The sequence below is a fragment of the Diabrotica undecimpunctata genome, chromosome 6 (assembly GCF_040954645.1).
Source record: "Diabrotica undecimpunctata isolate CICGRU chromosome 6, icDiaUnde3, whole genome shotgun sequence".
In the NCBI taxonomy this organism is placed as follows: Eukaryota; Metazoa; Arthropoda; class Insecta; order Coleoptera; family Chrysomelidae; genus Diabrotica; species Diabrotica undecimpunctata.
In genome coordinates, this window is record NC_092808.1 from 131,619,755 (window position 1) to 131,640,183 (window position 20,429).

A 20,429-nucleotide genomic window follows, 5' to 3' on the forward strand; every position below is an offset into this window, starting at 1 on the left:
CAAACTCCAATATAAAATTAGTTGTGAAAACAACTGTTTGTATAATATAAGTAAGTCTAAATGCAAAAATAGGACCAAAAACAAAACAGCAAAACATCCAACAAACTGACAGAAACAAGTAAACAATCCTGAAATGTCACAAATTACTTAGAATCTGAAATCTCTCCCAGCGTCTTTTTGTACCTATCTCTTTTCGATTTACTGTGTCTAGACCGTTCATAAAAATAACACATGTCTTTACTTAATAGGCGGTAGCTGGTTCGTCTTTAGTTTCATGAATGAAAGGTAATGATGCTAAATAAAAGTCTGTGTTTTATCTCAGCAGGTATTAATGACGCACGGGTAAAGAACCATGCACTCAACTGTACACTGGCTGTGCTAACAAATCTGACAATTTTATATTTCTCCATATATTTTGCAGGTGCTGGAAATTTACAATAACAGGAGCAAACGACAATTCTGAAATTAAACTGTGGTCTTGCGAAACTTGGACTTGCTTACAGACAATCCACTTTAAACCCCATCCTAATTCAATATCCGGCCTGTACCTCAACGTGTCAATTGACTATACCGGCCAATATCTATTGGTATCAGATATTAATTACAGAGTTTTGTACGTGTTAGAATTAAATAGAAATGACAAAGAACAAATGGTACAAGTCACAAGGATAGCAGGGTTTTTATTACCAGCTCCTTTCTTAAGTTTTCACATATTAGAAGCTACTAGTCGTACAATGCCATTTTCTTACAATAATAGTACAGAAGATGAATTTTATGAAGAGAGAGATGAATTTGATGAAGATTCAGAGAGGACAGCGATTTGCTTGAAGATGTTAGTTATACAACCTAAGAAGTTTCAAGAATGTAATATAGTTTTCCAACCTGAAACTATGTTTTATAATACGTTAAATAGTTCTGCAGAAGTGCTGGAGAAAAACGAAAAATTCCCCAAATTGGACGATCTACAAGAATCAGTATCATTGCTCATACAACAAAAAAGCAATTCAAATTTAACTTTAATGACACCAGATGACTTTACACCTTCAGGGCGAAATACGCGACCGAACAGTGTTAGAAATGAAACGAATAATTCTTTAGACGCATCTATAGCAGAAGTAAACGATGTCGTCGTTGATAATCTTATAGATTTCCAAAGACCTCAAAAAGACAATTTTGCCAGTGGTGGTTCCAGTCCGAGCAGAGAGGTGCAAGAAATATTATCTTTGAACAATTCTACGTACAGCACTCAAGACTTCTTTGACAATCTTCCCAAACTTCAAGACAATCAAGAGGAGCCCCAAAAAGACTACTCAAATCAGACTAGCCTTAACTATCCGGAAAAGATAACTAACGAATCAGTTTGGCAAAATGTACCTGTGGTTCCAGAAAATGAAATTATAAAAGACGAAGCTCTAAGGAAAGAATTAAGGTAAGCATTTTTAACCCATATTGGGACTCTATTTACAGTATATAACATTTTTCGTTTTTTTGTTTTTCTTCAAGACTTTGCAGAATCTACATTAATAATAATAATAATAATGTTTATTTAGGAAGCTTAAATTATAATATAGATTATAAGAAACAAAAAGCATACTAAATTAACATAAAAACTCATTGACCTAGGGCTACCATAAAAGTGGCACCAATTGTGCGTGATACTTAAAAATATAAATATTTAAACAAATATTTAACAAATGTATAAATAGTTATAATAGTCGCCAAATATGAAGAACCAAGGGCTCGCATTTATGATACTTCGACCACGCCCACCGGTAGATACAGTTGGTACATAGGTTACTTAGAACATTGTGAAACAGTGGCGTCCATATTTTAAGACATGAAATAAATGGGTTATGCTATAGAATTAAATGTAATATATTTACAACCAAGATTACTAGAGGAAGTTGCCTAAACCCGGACCCCCACTTTGTTTTTGAATTTTAAAAAATTCAAATTTGAAAAAAAAAAACAATAAAACATTTTTCAATATATAATCTTACTATGTTTTACATAGGTGTCTATTTTATTTATATTTTTTTATCAAGTTTTGTAGGCGTGAAATTTTTTTTTCTTGAACATTGCATTTTTGTGTGCTTAAGAAATGTTTCCTAATATAGAACCCTAAAAATATAGGAGAAAATTTTAAGAAAAACTTAAAAATAAAACACTAACAATTTAAATGAACAAAATTGTAATTTTACAATGAAAATATAATAATTGACAGTCAAGTACGACAATAATCGCATATATAGTTGTCTTCTTCTGCGCCTGCACACACAACGTGAGCCCAGAGGGAACACATAAGGCATTTAACCCAACGCTCTCCTTTACAGTCATCTGAAAATTTAACACAACAAAACAAACACTCCGCGTCCTCTTCAGCTGTGACGGGAGATACACCTGGTGGAATTTCTAACTCAGAAGAACCTGAGAATATGGTGTCGTCCGAGTCTTCTCCGGAGTTAGATTCTCCCTTGAACTTAAAACTTTTCTTACCTTTCTCTTTTCTTTGCAACGGGAAACATTTTGAACCACGACCTTTACCACGTGTCGCTTGTTTGCTTACTTTCTCCTCTCACCTAGAACTTATAAGTGCTGAACTGGTTGCTTTACGTTCTCTAGTAGAAGCCCTTTTCTTAATTTTTGGTATAGGGTTGATACGAAATGGGCTTCTATGGACAGAATTTTGCTGAGAACTATTATTAATACTTAATTATACTTTTTTGTTTTAAGATTAAGTGTAGGCGAGGAAAAATCACAGTTGCAAATTCTGGGATATCGCATTAATGCCTTAGAAAACATAGTGCAAGAACAAAACGGTCTTATAGAAAAAATCCATGGCGAGAAAAAAGAATTGGATTTGGCCTTATCAAATCAACAACTACAAATCATGAAGATGCTAGAAACGCTCGTTAACATGCAGAAGACCAGTGAACGAGATTTACAAGAGAACATTTTGACTGGGGTCAGTCAAATTTTCACGAAATCCTTAGCGGACAAGGTGCAGCAGATCCTTACTAATGAAGTTAAGATGATTATTTTGCCAGCTATTCAAAGTCAAGTAGAGTCGTACAGACATCAGCTTGAAAGTCAATATGCTCAAAAAATAAGTCATACTGATATGATGTTAAGAGATAATATCGCGAAAGCTTTTAATAATAAGGTTAGTATATCATGTTGATGGATTATACTTTAATTTACAAATAGAATTTATTCGGCCATTCATAAAATAAGGCTCCCATGAATTTTAAAAATAGACAGCTTTATTTTTGTTCTTATTAGTATACATCATATTAAAAGTTAAAACTGTATATGATTTTGTTTACATTCCTGAACTAGATACCCTTTATATGTTACAGAAGTAATCAAAAGGGGTTAATCGTTTTAGATTACTTTTTTTAATGATATTTTAAAGAAATCAAATAATTATGTCTAAAAGTTAGGTTATGTGTATATCTATTTTGAATTCTTTGTGTAGAAGTGACTAAGCATCCAAAAGAAAGAGGACTTATTCCATGGCCTATCTCAATTACGATTTTTTTTAAATCTTGTTGTTTAATAATAAATAATAATAATATTGTTGTTACATTTACTGTATATTGAATGCATTTTCAGGCTCTGGCAGATACTCTTAGCTTGTCCGTTGTAAACATCGTAGCACCTAGTCTTGAAAAATGTTATCGGGATATAATTTCTTCATCTTTAATTCCGTCTTGGGAACGAGTATGTGGCCAAATGTTCCAACAAATTAACGAGACATTTACTCGAGGTACCAAAGAATGTAAGTAGATTAAATGTTTGTGGAAAAACTGTATTACTTTGACATACCACTTTTATAATCATTTTTTACACTGACCACAAAAAAGGTTGATCGCTTTGCCATTATTGGTATTTATAGAAATTGATGGTTTTTGGGTATTTCCTCAGATAGTAATTGATTATTGCATTTTACTAACTAAATGCAATAATCATTATTGAATCTAAAAGCACTATTTTGATTTTTTACAATCTAATCTAATAAAATACTAGGACAAGACATGCTGAATCGCAGTTTGTTCGGGACGGTAACTATTAGCGCCACCTAGGAAAGACAGAACCTCGCGAAAACTCGTAACGTGAACGTACACACCGGCGAAGTTCCAGACCAGGAAACCGCACTGCTACAGAATCGCCAGTAACGGTCCAAGCTGGGAAACCTGCGAACGGCATACACGTGTATCAACGGAAATCCGCGAACGGAATCACGGTATAAACGGGTCGCGAATCTGGACGCGTGGACCATCAGAAACAAACTTTAGATGTGAAATTGCTACGTGGAGGTATAACAATAGTGCATGTAAGGTACTAAAACTAGCAATCTAGCATCAAAATCGAATGGGCGTGGCGCCGATCGGTCGATAATTCCTAGAACCGGTTATTGAAAAATATAATAGGTGACAAGGGAGTATTGACAATTGGCGCTGTACTGGAGATCCTCGACGTAGAGCCGCCTACCTAATTGCGCAAGTGCACACTCTATCTAGGTAAAGTCAACACGCACACACCAACCCACACACACACACACACACACACACACACACACTCAAACCCTCAATCATACACTTACAGTTTACATACATCGACACAAATTCATAGACTTACTATTCACCACACTAACACAATGCATACATATACAATTTACACAAATTAATACACACACATACACAATACACTTTCAAATTACACAATTCATACATACATAAACACACTCAACCACATACTACACCAACATGCCACGAACACGATCAAAAACATGAAAACAGAAGGAACCACCAAAATCACGAGACACAGAATGGGACACTGATTCAGATACACATTCCACATCATCACACACATCACAAGTGTCTATCACCTCAGATGAACACGAACCAAGGTCGCTACAGGAATGTCAGCAGGCACTGGTAGAGATCTGCCAGCAAAATCCTGAGGCGGCCAGCATACACTTTACACCAATAACAGAAAAATACAAAAAAAAACAGGGGAAATCACCACTCACATCCGAACAAATCAAACAAATAATAACCAATTCCCTTAACCAAACCAGTAAACACCTAAAAACCCGGCCACCCTCTCCCTCACCTCCATCCTGACCATCCACACCCATACCCCCACCTACACCAAGAAACCTGGCCACAAAACAGACACTACCCACACACAAATACTACATCACACTAATCCCGAAGAAATTTTCTAGCCATGGAAATTTTTCCCATAACCCTCAATCTCCTCGGAGATATCCCTTTCAGCCTGAAAATGAAACCTTCCGAAAACCAAGCCATCCTCTACACAACAGGTCATGTTCTCAACATAAGTGAGTGGGAGGAGGATCTGCAAGCCATCACAGACCACAATCACATATCCATATCTAAGCGAAAATCCTCAGAATACATAAACACAAATAACACAACACCAAGAACACTCACTACACCAAAGAATACACAAAGCAACACACACACACACACAAAACAACACAACCCCACCCCGTCCACAACCAAAGCAGATATTCTCTACTACGATCCTCCATCCCCTAATTCCAGTAACCACACTCCCTCACAATTACAATACTCACTCTCACCAACACACACTCAACCAACACCATCACCCATACACACACATACATACACACACCCACCTCGAGCATATCCCCTCAGATATCTGTCAGCAGAGACCCCTCTATCAACTCATCAAAGACCACAACCTCATCCCCCAATTGGACCCAATCAAAGTCCTCCCATCCGAAAAGGCAGCCTCCGTGCGAACTACCAAACTCCGAGACATCCACGACATCACGGCAAAACTCCAAAAAATCACTCGAGATGAAATCATCTTAATATCAGCACACAGATCTAGCAAACCCAATAATCCGCATCCCGCTCCAAAAGATCCACAAACCTTTCATTTAGTCATAGCCGGGGTCGGAAAAAACCTTTCCCAGAAAACCATCGAGGATAGCTTATCCGAAAATAGATTTCCTTTTACGAAAATAGTTCGCATAATTGCCCGCTCCACAAACCAACTCACTTCATATATCAGAGTTTTCACGAACTCTGAATCTAAATTCTTCGATGTACTTTCGAACGGTATCAAGATCGAAGGAGAACGGCTAAATTGCGGGGTTCCAAGATCTAGCAGTTCCGTTCCGGTTCGACTGAAATACTGTTCGAAATCTTGCAAAAGCGGACATAGTAACGAATGCTCAGAAAACTCATTCACTTGTCCATTTTGTGGACTAGAGCACAGGTCTACTGCATGTCCCACGATATCTGTCCCTAAATGCCCGAAGTGTAATGGACCTCATCCCGCCTTCTCACCTAGATGCCCACACTTCAATACACAACCAAAAAACTATAAACAAACCCAACCCGTATACTCCTTTTTAATGTCTTAATCCTTTTAATGTCTTCCCTGAAAAGAGGAACGACACTATCCGCTATCTCAACCAAATGTCCAACAATCTATATGGATACGCCATAACCCCCTCCTGTTTTAATAACCTAATAAACCAAACCTTCACACAACTCCGTACATAAACACGCAACACTATACCTACATGCACACCGATATAAATATACCACATTCATAAACACCTGATCACAACACCAAATAATAAACAGTGAGCACCACACACACTCCTTAAGAGTCGAATTCAAATCACAAGGACAGGGGGAGATTGGTTTACAGTCGTTTCCCAATCTCATTACACAACGATACCTGCTCCTAGGTGAGAACATAGCCTCAGTTATCCTCCACGCGTTTTACCCAAACAAACAAAAGGCCAACAATCTGAAAAGGACCGTTTTCCTATGGAACTTGTACTTAGTAGCGGGCTTGGTTCACACGGCTCCAACAAGGCGAAAATAACGCTCCAACAAGCGGAAAGAACTGATATTTCAACCTACTTAGTCAATCATATTTTGTTCTTGAAACGATACGTTTAATTATTAATAGTACAATTAGTTTTTTCACAAAATTGCCAAAAATATTGGTTGCTATAATTTTAAGATAAGACTTATTAAGCAAAATAATTTAAAGCTTTATGTTAGTTTATATTTATTTGGTTTACATCCAAGAAGTTTATTATTTTAAAAATTTAATTTTTAAAATAAAAACGACGAGGTATGATTGCGAGAAGTCAGAAAAAATTAAGTGTAGTGGCCAAATCACTAGTTTATTTTATAAAAGCTGTAAATTTAACTGCATTGTAACAAAATATAAAAAATTAGGAATTTTGGATTGTAATGTTTTAGCAGTCTAGGAGTCCCTGGATCCAACGAGATCTGAGAACTTTTGACGTAAATGACGATTTTTTCTAAGCTAATTGTCGTACTTAAATTTTAAGTAAGAATTATTTTAAAAAGGCATCACGAAGAACTTAACGAAATTCGCATTAGTTTTTATATTACAGCTCTGAATTGAAATTGTCCTAATATGTGAAATATGAGCCATAAATGAAATATCTGGTTACAAAAAATATTGTTTGCCTAAATCATACTATTAAACATTTATTATACCAAACATTTCTTTCAAGATACTGCATCAGTAGAAAGTTACATGGACAAACAAAGAAGAGTGCAGGAGAAGGGAAAAGATTTGATAGTACAAATGCAAAATGTCTCAGAAACCATGAAAAGCAACGCTGACAAATTAACTAGCAATTTGACGACTGAGATACATAAACAGTTTCAAACAGTTTTTAAAAGGTAATGTATTATTGTATTATAAAATATTTTAGAAATTGCAGAAATACTAGGGCGGTCCGATAAGTATTTAGCCTACACAAGAAAAACGAAAATTTTGGAAAAGTGGCGATTTATTTCTTAACATAGTCTACTATTAGCTCGATAGAGTTGACCAGGCGATGCTCCAACTTCTTTAACCCGACTGAAAAATGCGTTTTCTCGAGGTTCGCAAAGTAGACTTCCGTGTTGGCGATGACATCCTGTTTCAACTTAAATTTCTGCCCGGCGAGTGCCTTTTTCAGGTTTGAAAACAAAAAGAAGTCACACGGGGCCAAATCTAGAGAATATGGTGGATGGGGCAACAGTTCGTAGCCCAATTCGATCTATTTCTCCATGGCGACGGCGGAGGTATGAGCGGGCCTCTTGTCATGGTTCATTTTTCTGCAATTCGGTGTAGTAGAGCCCTTCTCTAGTTCCATGCTCCAGGCATTCGACGTAGATCACCCATTGTGAATCCCAGAAAATGATGGTCATCATCTTTCCGGCCGATAGGACAGTCTTCGCCTCCTTCGGAGCATGTTCGCCGGGTGCCGCCACTGTTTCGACTTTTTCTTGGCCCCCTGGTGTGTACCATTGGATTCATGTTTCGTCAATGGTTACGAAACGACGTAGAAACTCCTTCGGATTACGCTTAAATAGCGTCAAACACTACTCTGAAGTGGTCCCACGGTTAAGCTTGTTGTCCGGAGTGAGCAAACGCAGCAATCATCGCGCCGACAGCTTTCTCATGCCCAAAATTGCATGCAGGATATGACATACTCGGTCTTTTGATTGCCTGCAGTCTCAGCTATATCGCGTACCTTCAGTCGGTGCTATGCCAATATGAGATCGTGGATTTTTATCACGCTATCCCTTGTGGTAACCGATTTCGGGGCACCTGGGCATGGCTCACCAAAAACCAACGTGCGACCACGTTGAAACTCCTTAAACCAATTTTTGAGGGTTGCCAAGGAAGAAGAGTCACCGTATACAGCATCAAAGCGTTCTTTGATTTCGCTGCTCGATTTCCCTTGCAAAAACAAAAATCGAATCACCGATCGATATTGCTCTTTTCCAATTTTTCTAAAATCTGCGAACATGCCCGCTTTCACACGCGGTCGAAACAAAACTACGAGCCGGATTCGGCTGAAATTTTGACATTAGCCGTCTACGAGAATGTATTACACGATAGTAGATTTCTCTTGACTTAGTGGCGACATCGGGCGGTAAGGCTAAGTATCTTCGGACCGCCTATGTAGACACGAAGTAAAATGTTAAAGGAAAAAGCTTCCTAACCCGTTTTGGTTGCGTTTAATTGTGAAATTTTACTACACTTTTTTGTACGATTTGGTTTTTTATTTATTTTTATAATTCAAGTGATTTTTGTGACTGGAGCAGTTATGGATATGCCAGATGAAGCTAAGCACTCAATATTTAACCATTTTTTAAAGTCTTACCCTTCTAGAACTTAATACAATTTTTTTATACAATTTTCAATATAAATGAATGCTTTTTGTTACTCTCTACTCATCGATACTCTATAAGAGTTATTTCAAAATAAAGATTAGAGTATTTATTTTCATAAACAGTTTTCACAAAATAAAATAAAAACGAAAATACTGTGAGTAGTACAAGTTGATTTATAAGTTTGTTATTTAATATTAAATTTTTAAAAATGGTTTAATATTTAGTACTTACCTTTCTCTGCCATATCTATAACAGCCCCTTTCACAAAAATCACTTGAAATATAAAAATAAAAAAAATTGCAAATCATACAAAAAAGCGTAAATCACCGTCAAAACGTATTACAAAGTGGATGCTGTAAAATTTGTTTGGTAAGTAGGAGTGGTCCCACATGACGTCACATACTACTATTATAGCTGGTTTAGGGACAAGAATCGGCCCGACAAGCTAGTTTTTGAAAATTCATTGACAATTTATATGAAATTTCAAAAATAAATTTGTTTTAATTATTAAATTGCATGTGAATATTTGTTTGTTTAACTATTGGCTATGAGCGCGTATGCTTGATTGTATAGTAATTTCCGGCCACTGCTAGTCGGCCAAAAAATTAATCAACAACGTAGCAAAAAATAAAAACGGGATGTGTCACTCCGGAAGTGACCGAGGATGGGAAGCATAGCTTTCTTATCGTCTAAGCACGGAACACTGGTTTTTTATTTAATTTAATTTATTCGATTCGATTCTATTTTGTTTTATTGTTTTTATTTTATTTTAATAATAAACACGCATGGCACTGCGTTTACTACGCCACGTAGTTAACAAATTATGCTTCCAATATCTAAATTTACTAGACCGTTGGGACTGGGATCACTGAACCTAGTATACCTGTGCTGGGTCCTATAGGTACATTGTAACTCTATTATTCTTTATTTTTTTAGTATGAACGATAAGCTTACGAGTAATATACGAGACATTGTGATAGAACAGGTAAAACAAGGATTCAAAAGTCACGCCACTGTCATAGAAGACAGTGTTATGAATGCAGTCCGATCAAGGGCAGTTACTCCCTCGCCACTTCTGGATTCTCATGTAAGTTACACATAATTTTACCGTAAACTTAGTGTAAAGACATAGTAAAATCTCGGTTCGAATCTTCTTGAGACATTTTCAAATAGATTCTGGATCTTACTACAAATATTTAAATGACTTACAGAATAGGTATTTGAACCAAGTTGTGTCTATGTTTTTACACTTAAACCAACATTTATAGATACCCGTATCGACTAATATTGATAGCTTTAAACGTAGTTATATTTTAAATTTTTTTTTTGTTTGAATGGTTGTAGATTTTTTCTGGCGATGCTTTGTAGTACTTTATCTGTATATATATGGTTGCTGGCAGCTACTTGCGTAATATGAAAGCAAATATTTTACTTATTTAAGGGATACATAAACAAATCAATGTCTTTAATATTTAATAAACTGTTATTGGCTACATTATATACAATGTTTTATTGATTAAACCTTGTCCTATAATAATTATTAAAATGTTTAAATAAAAATGTTAATTGATAGAGATTACTGGATATGTATATTTTTAATATTGTTCTGAAGCTATTTTCTTGTGGCATGTTAAAATAATTATTATTTAAATGGGAATAAGCCACAATTAAAGGTTAAAGTACGTTTATTGACGTTTCAATTTCAACTTCGGAAATCGTTCTCAAAATACAAACATCAACATACAACAAGTGGAAATTGAAACGTCAATAAACGTACTTTAACCTTTAACCTTTTCACTGCGGCTAGTTATAAAAGTAGTATGGTTTCTGGTACGGCTGTTTCATGCCCGCGCTGATCAACACGGTTGCCGCAGTCAGTCGATGAAGTACTATGGCGTATAAATACGGTTCGCGCAGTGTATCAATACAGTCTATTCAGGACTGTATTTACAATTTAGTAGAAGTATAACAAGTAACTATAAATTTGTTGCTGTTAGATTTTTAAAAAATAAAAAAAAATTAAATATACTGAAAAATTATCTTTATTTTATTTATTATTATTAATTGTAGCAACAAGGTAAAAAACTAAAAACAAATGGTACACAAAACATTCAAATGCAAAATATAAATAAAAGTTTTGACTACATTAAAAGGAAAATTTAAAATTTGTTATACAATGGTATTTTTCAAAACATGGCGTAATGCATAGTGGCACATTACAGGCTATGCCTTTTTTCTTAGGTCTTTATCGAAGATTTTAATGTCAGTATTAGACCCACTATAAATGATAGTCCAAAGTAGCCTGTCTCACAGTCACATAAAGCGTGGAATTGAATTCCAAATATGTGCCTTTTAGAGGGTATATACTGTTTAAATGCTAGCCTTCCCTTATAAAGCATCAAACTTTCGTCGATACAAATGTTTCTGAATGGATACAGAAATCTACGAAAAACGGTCTTTAAATGGTTTATAACGATTCGCAGCTTAAAAAGGGAATCTTCTTTGTCAACGGTATTGTTATCTGAAAAACGTAACAACGACAATATAAGGAACGACAAAGCTAGAAAACAATACGCTTCATTCACATCAGTGTCTTTCCAATTTGTTGCGACACGAGAATTTTGTTCAATATCACTATCTTCCACAACGAATTTGTAAAAATTGTTAATTTCAACAACCATTGCTTTCATAAAAGTCAAAGAAAAAAATGTTTTGAAACTACTTAAAACACTTGGACTACTTTTTAAATTTTCATTCAAACACTATGATTTATTGTCATTAAAATTATGAACTGTTGGTTGTAGATCTCCCTTTTCCCATTTATATAACGGAATCTTTTCACATTTACGACGTTTAGCTTGTTGAAGAGAAGTAGATTCCAAAGTTAAAGCACTATTTTCACTAACCTGTGTTGATGATGGTAGAGTCTCTTCATTATCATTTTCTTCTCCAGATTCATCACTTCCTGAATCAGATTCTTCAAGAATACACTCATTCTCACTGTCACTTTCCATTAAAATTTCATATAGTTCACTTTCGCTAAGATATTTGCGTACACGAGCCATTTCACTAAGCAATTGCTTTTATTAGTCAAGAATGTATAATAAATCTAAATTTATGAAGCACCCACTTATTTTTGTAAAAAAATACACTACTAGTACAGAATGGTGTACAACACTATGATCATAATAGAAATATACGCCGCACGCAAACCGGAGGAGAGATGCAGAATTCATTTGTGGCTTAAAAGAAATAATCTTAACATTATCAAGTCTGTAGTTTACGTCTTCTTTGAATATTCATAAAATATTATTATCCTAAAAGGTTTTTCAAATGACAAGTATTTTAAATTCTTTATATTATAGAACTAATCCAAAAAATATGTTTTGACAACAAGAAGTCTTTCATTTCGGTCCAACTTGAATAATATTAAAATATTTATATCGTAAATTTCAGGTAGTAAATAAAAATCTTTTAACAATACCCTACAATATGACAAGCTGTCTTGAACCGTCTTTACTATTAGCTAATTAATGCAATAGGTAATAAAATTATTTCAATTTGAATACTTCTTACCTGTTAACCATTCTGTGAAATTTGACAACAATTCTATTGTATTTACTAAAACTCATAATTCGACAGTTTTTTTCCTATTTTTCAAATAGGTTTATCAGCAGCTGTAATTCATACAATTAAATTCTTAAAGAAAATAAATTAAAATACGAAGCTAAAAACTATCGTACATGAATACGGCGAAAGGGAATCCTAGATTTTACAAGTAAATCCATGTAGTGCGTGCCTGTGTAGAAAGGTGCGGATTTGTACGGCTCCCGCAGTAAAGCATAAATTTTTTAAATGTATTGTAAACTTTGACATAACATGCTTAACTCTTTTCTATAGGCAACATACAATACGTAAGCAGTATCTGATTCATACGGTTTCCGCAGCGAATGCCGAAAAAGGATACGCGTATTTAGCCGGTTCCCGTTGTACAGGCACGAAATTATTTTACGTGTATATCCGGTTCCCGCAGTGAAAAGGTTAATTGTGGCTTATTCCCATTTAAATAGTAATTATGTTTATTTTTATAGTAGATAAACGTGATGAGCACTTGATACATCCTGTTCAGGGTGAATAGGCATTAGTCTGCAATCATTTCTTTATGTCCTCATCGGCGACTGCGAGACACATTATCAAACTGCCACGTGTTTATATACGGCTTATAAACCTCGAAAACAGTTTATGATTACAAAACATTGACGGTGAAAACCTACACTCCTTAATGATGAACACAGTTGATCCGCAAGATCTGAAATCCCGTTTATAGCTTCATATTCTATAGCTTATTAAATGTCCGTCGAAAGTTTGTGGCTGTATTTTGCAGGAGATATCAATAATATTCACTTGCATTCACTAGTTGTTCTTCAAAACTTATTCTAAAACATAATTTTGGCAATCTTTTTGCAGTAAAATTTGAATTATGCAAAAGCGAATATTGTGAATATCTTTTGTCATACATGAACACAAAAGGGCGTTCAATAATCATAATTCACCTTCTAGATCAGTGTTAAGATAGACTTAGATAAAATTATCCCAGGTCCAATTCGGCACTGTTTTCGATCGCTGGACTGCAAGCCTGCTGGAATAATGAAAACCAGGCTTAATAAGATGTGAAAACCAAAGTTAAAGCTTTAAAAACTTAGACTAGAGTATATTTGTGGATATTTTCACTCTTACAAATGGCATAGAAACGAACTGTCTGTGTATTATAGTGTTGTGTTTTTAGTATTGCTCATCTTAGGATAAACGATAAAGGTCCTTCGAGGCCGATCTGTAACTAAGATCAATTTTTAATTCAATTTAATTTACTTCAGCTGTATTGTGCTAGATTTTTAATAATATTGCCTGTTTAACACAGTCTGTTGTCACATTTTAATTTTTGTTTATTGATAAATTTCTTTCGTATAAAAACGAAATCAAGTTATGTATGTTTTAGGTGACCACCTTGAACCAGATTCAACTTTTTATATCAAGGCACAATTATAACGATGCCTTTCAAATAGCACTAAGCGCTGAAAATTTGGGTTACGTTATTCACGTATGTGAACGCGTTGACATACAAACTTTGTTTGGCGAAGAATGTCTTTTACAACAAACTTGTCTATTAGCCCTTATTCAACAACTGAGCTTGGAGTTAAATAAGAATACAGATCTGAAATTGAGGTAAGTTGTTTTTAACACTTTAAAGGCTTAGATGAAAATTGATTATATTCTTAATACTTATTTGTTGTAATTTTTTAAACGTTTTTATTTGTAAGTTCATATCTTAGATTAAATCAACAGTTTCTTTAATCTAAAGTCATAAAAATAACAATACATTTTTAACGGCATAAATTAAAAATATTTTACATTGTTTTCAAAAAGTCCACCACTTTCAGCCAAGCAGTAGCCTAATCTATTGTATAATGGCCTTCGGGTGTTGAATGATGGTGTTGTCTGGCCTGAATGATTTTTTGACGTAATTCGTCTAAATTTCCGGTACGTTAATGCTCATGTCGGTAAACTTGTTGCTTCACATAACCCCATACGAAAAAGTCCAATGGTGCTAGGTCAGGAGACCGAGATGGCATTTTTATGGTACCTTTTGTACTAGTAACTCTATCTGTAAACGTAATGTTTAAAAAATCTAATATCTCTCGTTCAGATATCAGAAGAACAAGCGGAATTTGTCCCAGGAAAAGGCACAAGAGAACACATCCTTAATGTCAGACAGCTTATCGAAAAAACTCGTGAATTCAATATTCCTATGCTTATGTACTTTGTGGATTACACAAAGGTCTTCGATAAAGTCAAATGGCAGCAGCTATGGTCCATACTAGCGGAAATGGGAACACCCCACCACTTAATTCAACTAATTAGAAGTCTATATGAAAATAATAAGTGCACAGTAAATATAAACAACTCCCATTCCGATCATTTCAGAACAGAGGCAGGTGTCAGGCAGGGATGCATAATCTCGCCAACTATGTTTAATATCTACAACGAACACATTATGCGAAAGGTACTAGACGGATGGAAGGGTGGAATATCAGTAGGAGGTCAAAAAATCAGTAACTTGAGATATGCTGATGACCTTTTAATAATCACGGCAAATCAAGAAGAAATGGAAGACATAATGAGATGTCTGGAGGAGAAAAGGAAAACATGGACTAAAGCTAAATAGGAGTAAGACAAAGCTCATGATAGTAGACAGAGCTCGGAATAATCTTCAACGCATTAAAGAAATTGGGGGCTTTGAAGTAGTAAATAGTTTCATATACCTGGGGTCCCTAATAACAAATGACGGAGGGTGGGACAGAGAGATACGTAGAAGGTTGACTATTGCTAGAACAGCTATGATGAAACTGGTAACAATTTGGAAAAACTAGATTGTTTGGAAAAACATAACTAAGGCTGGTAAGGGCACTTATTTTTCCCATAGCCACATATGCATCCGAAACGTGGAAAGGATAGATTGCTTAAACAAATACAACAGAGATATTTGCAGTATTTTGGACACATTGCTAGAAGAACAGGTACGATGGAAAAACTGATAGTCGAGGGTAGAGTTGAAGGAAAGAGACCTAGGGAAAGATTTTCAATCCGTTGGATAGATTAAACAAAAATATTGATTGACCAAGAGTTACATGAAGCCGAACAACTAGCCCAGGACAGGGAAGGATGGAGGGAAATCGTGAAAAAACTGTAAAGGCCTGATGGTGTCACCACATCCCAAAAGGGATTAGGACTGAGGAGGAGGAGGATGTTTGCAGAACCTCATACTATCCTTTTCGCACTAATTATCAGTGCAGTTTTCAGATTAACACAACTGTATATATGTTCTTCTCGATTCATCTTGGCATCAATTGTGACAATTATGGTTTTAACTGATTAATCAAAATTAACATTGTATTTCTTCAACCTATCTATAATGTCTGATTTTAACCATTTAGCGGAAGGTTGTTTATTCATGATTTCACTATGGGAAGGTGCGTTGTCCATTACAATCAAAGATGGGTGTTCTAAATTAGGAAGTAATTGTATACTTATCCGTTTAGTAAATATTGTACTATTCATGTTACCGTGATAATTGCATGTCAAGGATTTAGAACAAAACAACAAACTGGCGTCTGAAATAACACCTTTTGCTGAACCACATGAACCACAATAAATATTTTTCCATCACAATCACATGGTTTACGTACATTTCTGCAGTTACCATCCTGCCATGACATCATTTTATTTCCTCTAGAAAAAATCCACGTTTCGTCTAAAAATACAACTTCTCGTGGATATTTACTATTTCTGTTTTCTATGTATTTACGTAAGAAACACGCTCGTTGTGCTGCGATATGAGTTCTTTCAATTAAAGCTCTTCTATAATCATGTTTTTCCAATGACTTCCAATGTTTTCATGAAAAATCCAACACACTGTCGGCCACAAGTAAACAAACCAGAAACATTAGAAATTATACTTAAAATCTGAAAAAGTCCCCAAGCGTCTGTTTTATACTTATCTCTTTTCGATGTACTGAGTCTAGAGCGTTCATAAAAATAACATGTGTCTTTACTTAATAACAGGCGGTCGCTGGTTTGTCTTTAGTTTCATGTGTGGAAGACAATGATGCTAGATAAAAAATATATGTTTTATCTCGCCAGTTATGGAGAATTAAGAACCATGGAGTCGACTGTATTTAAATATTTTATTTTTATTTAAAAAACAAAAATAAGTGTATGACAAATGCTGTCAATTTTCTTGGAAAAATCACGCACAATAATTTTTTTGTCGCTATTACAAGTATTAGAAATAGATAGGGCACTGAAAAATAGATCTGAGAATAATCATACTGTGACGACATCGATGCATTAATGACGTGCAATAAATAATCTTTAAAAGAAATAATGTTATAGTTTTACCCCTTTATATTTAATATAATTTTAATTTCAGTTATATCCGTGCTGCGTTCCTGTCTTTATCGCCAGATTGTACAGCAACAAAACATTTCATTCCAAAGGTTTTGAAAGATTTATTAAAACAGCTGAACCTTTTTATTCAGTCGAATCCACCAGTGAAACAATTAAAAGAAGCGAAACTTATTAAAATGGCTGTGGAAAGCATGTTAGTTAAGTGATATATGTTATTTTTATACTATTATTGTAAAAAAGTCTTGTTTATTTTTTTGTGTATTGGTATTTGTGTATTATTTTTTGATACGTTTGGCATATGGCTTTACCTTTTTATAGTGTCCCACTAGCAATATCCCACCCCTGAATATTAAATATTTTTTTAAAGAAAATTTACCGATGTAGTATATATAAATGTTAGATAAAGACAGTCAGTCCGTATGTCTTACCGATTGTCTGGGAGAAAATTACATACATAAACAACGTCCAATGGTGAATGAAGGTCTACGACTAGAGACAGAATAATATTTTGACCGTGTCTTGTTTGAACGAGAAAGACAGTGGCTTCATTTCCTTGTAAGAATTCCTGTCATATAGGTCGTTCAAATATATTTTAAATTTATTGTATATTCTTTGTTTCTTGAACTATTCACTAAATTTTATATATTTGTGTATATAAAATATTGGTAGTATATTCTTTGGCGTCTTTCAATGTTCTCTGTCATCACACTTATGATGTTTAATGCCCTTATCTTGCATCCTGCAGTTAATATTTCATGATTATTTTTTCTAGTCTCAACGTTCCTGAATTACTCTGAAAGTCCAATTTCGGTGGTACTTGTACCTATTTTCCTTATCCTAATTTCCTCTTTTTGTACAGCGAACATGTTCAGCTGAAACATTAGCTTCGTCAGTAGAATGATATTTTTAACCCTAACTAGTTTTATGTGCTAACGCTTTTATACTCGTTTTGCCTAACTGAATATCCTTTAAAGACAGTAGCAGTGACCTACCGCAACTGTTTATTTGTTGAAGAATTGAGTCTGCATTTTAAGGTGGTTAATTCTAATATTTCAAGTAAGTCTTATTTTTTTTGTTTTTTTAATGTAAAATTTAAAAGTTATGATTGGTTGTCTATGCTCAGTTAACCGTTTTTAAAACTTCTTTATGTTTGACCTATGTGTAATTTTTTATACACTTAATGTTTCAGCGAAACATGTTACGTTGACTATATCCTGTGGAAATTAATAGCAGTGTTGTGTTTCAAGTTTTATATCATATTATGGAACATGAATTCTCATCAAGTAACGTCAGTTAAATTCATATATGTTCCAGTTATTTTAAATTTATTTCTGTTTATTGATATACTTTACCGCCTCATTTAACATTAAACCATTGGATTTTTTTCCTGTTTTTTTTTAAGTCTTCTTTAGGTGCCGTCTCTAATTAGGATTGGCGATGATTTCTGCAAATTCTTATAAAATTTGGAGGTCTAGTCCTATCTATCCTATCTATTCCTTGATGTTATGCAGCCATGTCATTTTTCATCTGCCCGGTTCGCGTTTTCCTTCTATTTTTCCTTCCATTGTTAAGTAGAGGACGTTATATTCCTCTTGTCTGAGTATATATATGTTTAAGATACGATCTTCTCGGGGTTTTTTAATTAATTTAATTTCTATAAGTTCACGTTTTCTGATCATACGTCTTAAAACTTCTTTATTTCTAACATAGTCAGTACATGGAATTCTTAGAATGCGTCGAAATATCCACATCTCAAAGTTTTCCAGGCGTTGTAACGAGCTAATTATCCACGTTCAGGCCTCCATGCCACGTAATAGGATACTGTGTATATATCATTTTATCATGCAATATCATAGTTAGATTAAGATCTGGTTGGTGAAAAATCGTCTAATTTTTAGAAATGCCTTTTTGGTCTATTCTATTCTACATTTGACTTCGTTTTCTTACCTAAAGCCTCATGTCTCCAAACTCATTATCAACACGTTATCTTCCAAAAGATGCTGTTCATTCAATTAATAAAAGAATATTAAAATATAGAGCATATTCTACTCTTTTCGGAGATTTTAGTTGTATAAGAATGAACTTATTTGTGCTCTCATACCAGACTATTGACTGAAACTTGTCACTACATGCCAAGCAATAAACAAATCAAATTTTACACCCATTCTCGTCGACATCTTTCTCGATATACTACAACAAAACACTCCAAAATAGCTCCAATTTCTGTTCATTAATTAAACTGACATTGTCCAAACTTGTAGCTTTGATAGTTTCAAACTTAGTCAAATAATTAAATTTAAGATTTTTGTTCAGGATAAAGCCAATGCCAAATATTTATTCCATGATTTTCTAAAAATATAACTAGTTATGCATGTAACTTACTGGTTTACTTGAAATACTATTTTCAAATACATTTTAGTTTAGATATCAGTATTTTTTTTTTAAAATCGTCTTATAAAATTATAAGTTCTTATGTATTTTAATTTGAATAATTTACCATCACGAACTTATTTATTTTTGTATAATTTTCGTTGTCGTGTTTTTGATATTTTCTGTTCAGACTGTGTTGCAATACGAAGAAATACATTTTTTTAAATAAAATTATAAATCAAATGTTTGAATTTTATTTTCCATAAAATGATCAGCACACAATTGTAGAAACTCCGAAACGGAACATGGCTCCGACGTTTACCGCATCACCTTTGATAATGTCTGTCGGAAAAAATAATTCCAGACCACGGGATATAAGACCGGAAAACAATGTATTATTACAAAACACCTGCCATGAAATCCACATTCTGACTAAAACGGGCGAATTACACGTTTCCTGAATATATTTTTTTCTTAAAAGAAAAAAGCCCACCAACCAGAAGATTTATTGTATAAATTGGTTGTTCAAGAACATAATGCTCTTTCAAGTAATACACTTAATTAGCTACACTACTTTATTAGACAATATATCCGGTCAAACACAGTGGCGGATCCAGAAACTTTTGTCGGAAGGGGGGGGGGGGGGTCATGGGTCTTGAGGGTGATTTTGATATATGATTTAGATTTTTGTACCTTTCAGTGGCTGATCCCAAGAAATATCGGACTGGGGGATCATGGGTCTTGAGGGTGATTTTGATATAGGATTTAGATTTTGGCACCTTTACGATTGATGATTTGTGCCTCATTTTCCAAGGGAACCATTTTCTTAATAATTATTTTAAGCGATATATTAAACCAATGAGAAGTTAT

The 20,429-nt window shown here is 34.4% G+C and overlaps 1 protein-coding gene across 3 annotated transcripts in view; it reads left to right on the plus strand.

Moving 5' to 3' along the window:
* The window catches only part of Ge-1 (Enhancer of mRNA-decapping protein 4 homolog Ge-1), a 34,947-nt gene extending 15,151 nt beyond the window's left edge, over positions 1 to 19,796 (plus strand). For 2 of the 3 annotated variants that reach the window (XM_072535428.1, XM_072535427.1), the window contains 7 exons: positions 422 to 1,429; positions 2,734 to 3,163; positions 3,616 to 3,781; positions 7,568 to 7,739; positions 10,161 to 10,311; positions 14,221 to 14,447; positions 17,212 to 19,796. In XM_072535428.1, coding sequence (XP_072391529.1) covers positions 422 to 1,429; positions 2,734 to 3,163; positions 3,616 to 3,781; positions 7,568 to 7,739; positions 10,161 to 10,311; positions 14,221 to 14,447; positions 17,212 to 17,395 — 2,338 coding nt within the window. In that variant the 3' untranslated portion in view covers positions 17,396 to 19,796. Of the gene's footprint in view, positions 1 to 421; positions 1,430 to 2,733; positions 3,164 to 3,615; positions 3,782 to 7,567; positions 7,740 to 10,160; positions 10,312 to 10,568; positions 10,718 to 14,220; positions 14,448 to 17,211 lie in introns of those variants that run through there. The other variant, XM_072535429.1, reaches the window with a different exon arrangement.
* The last annotated feature ends 633 nt before the right edge of the window (positions 19,797 to 20,429 follow it).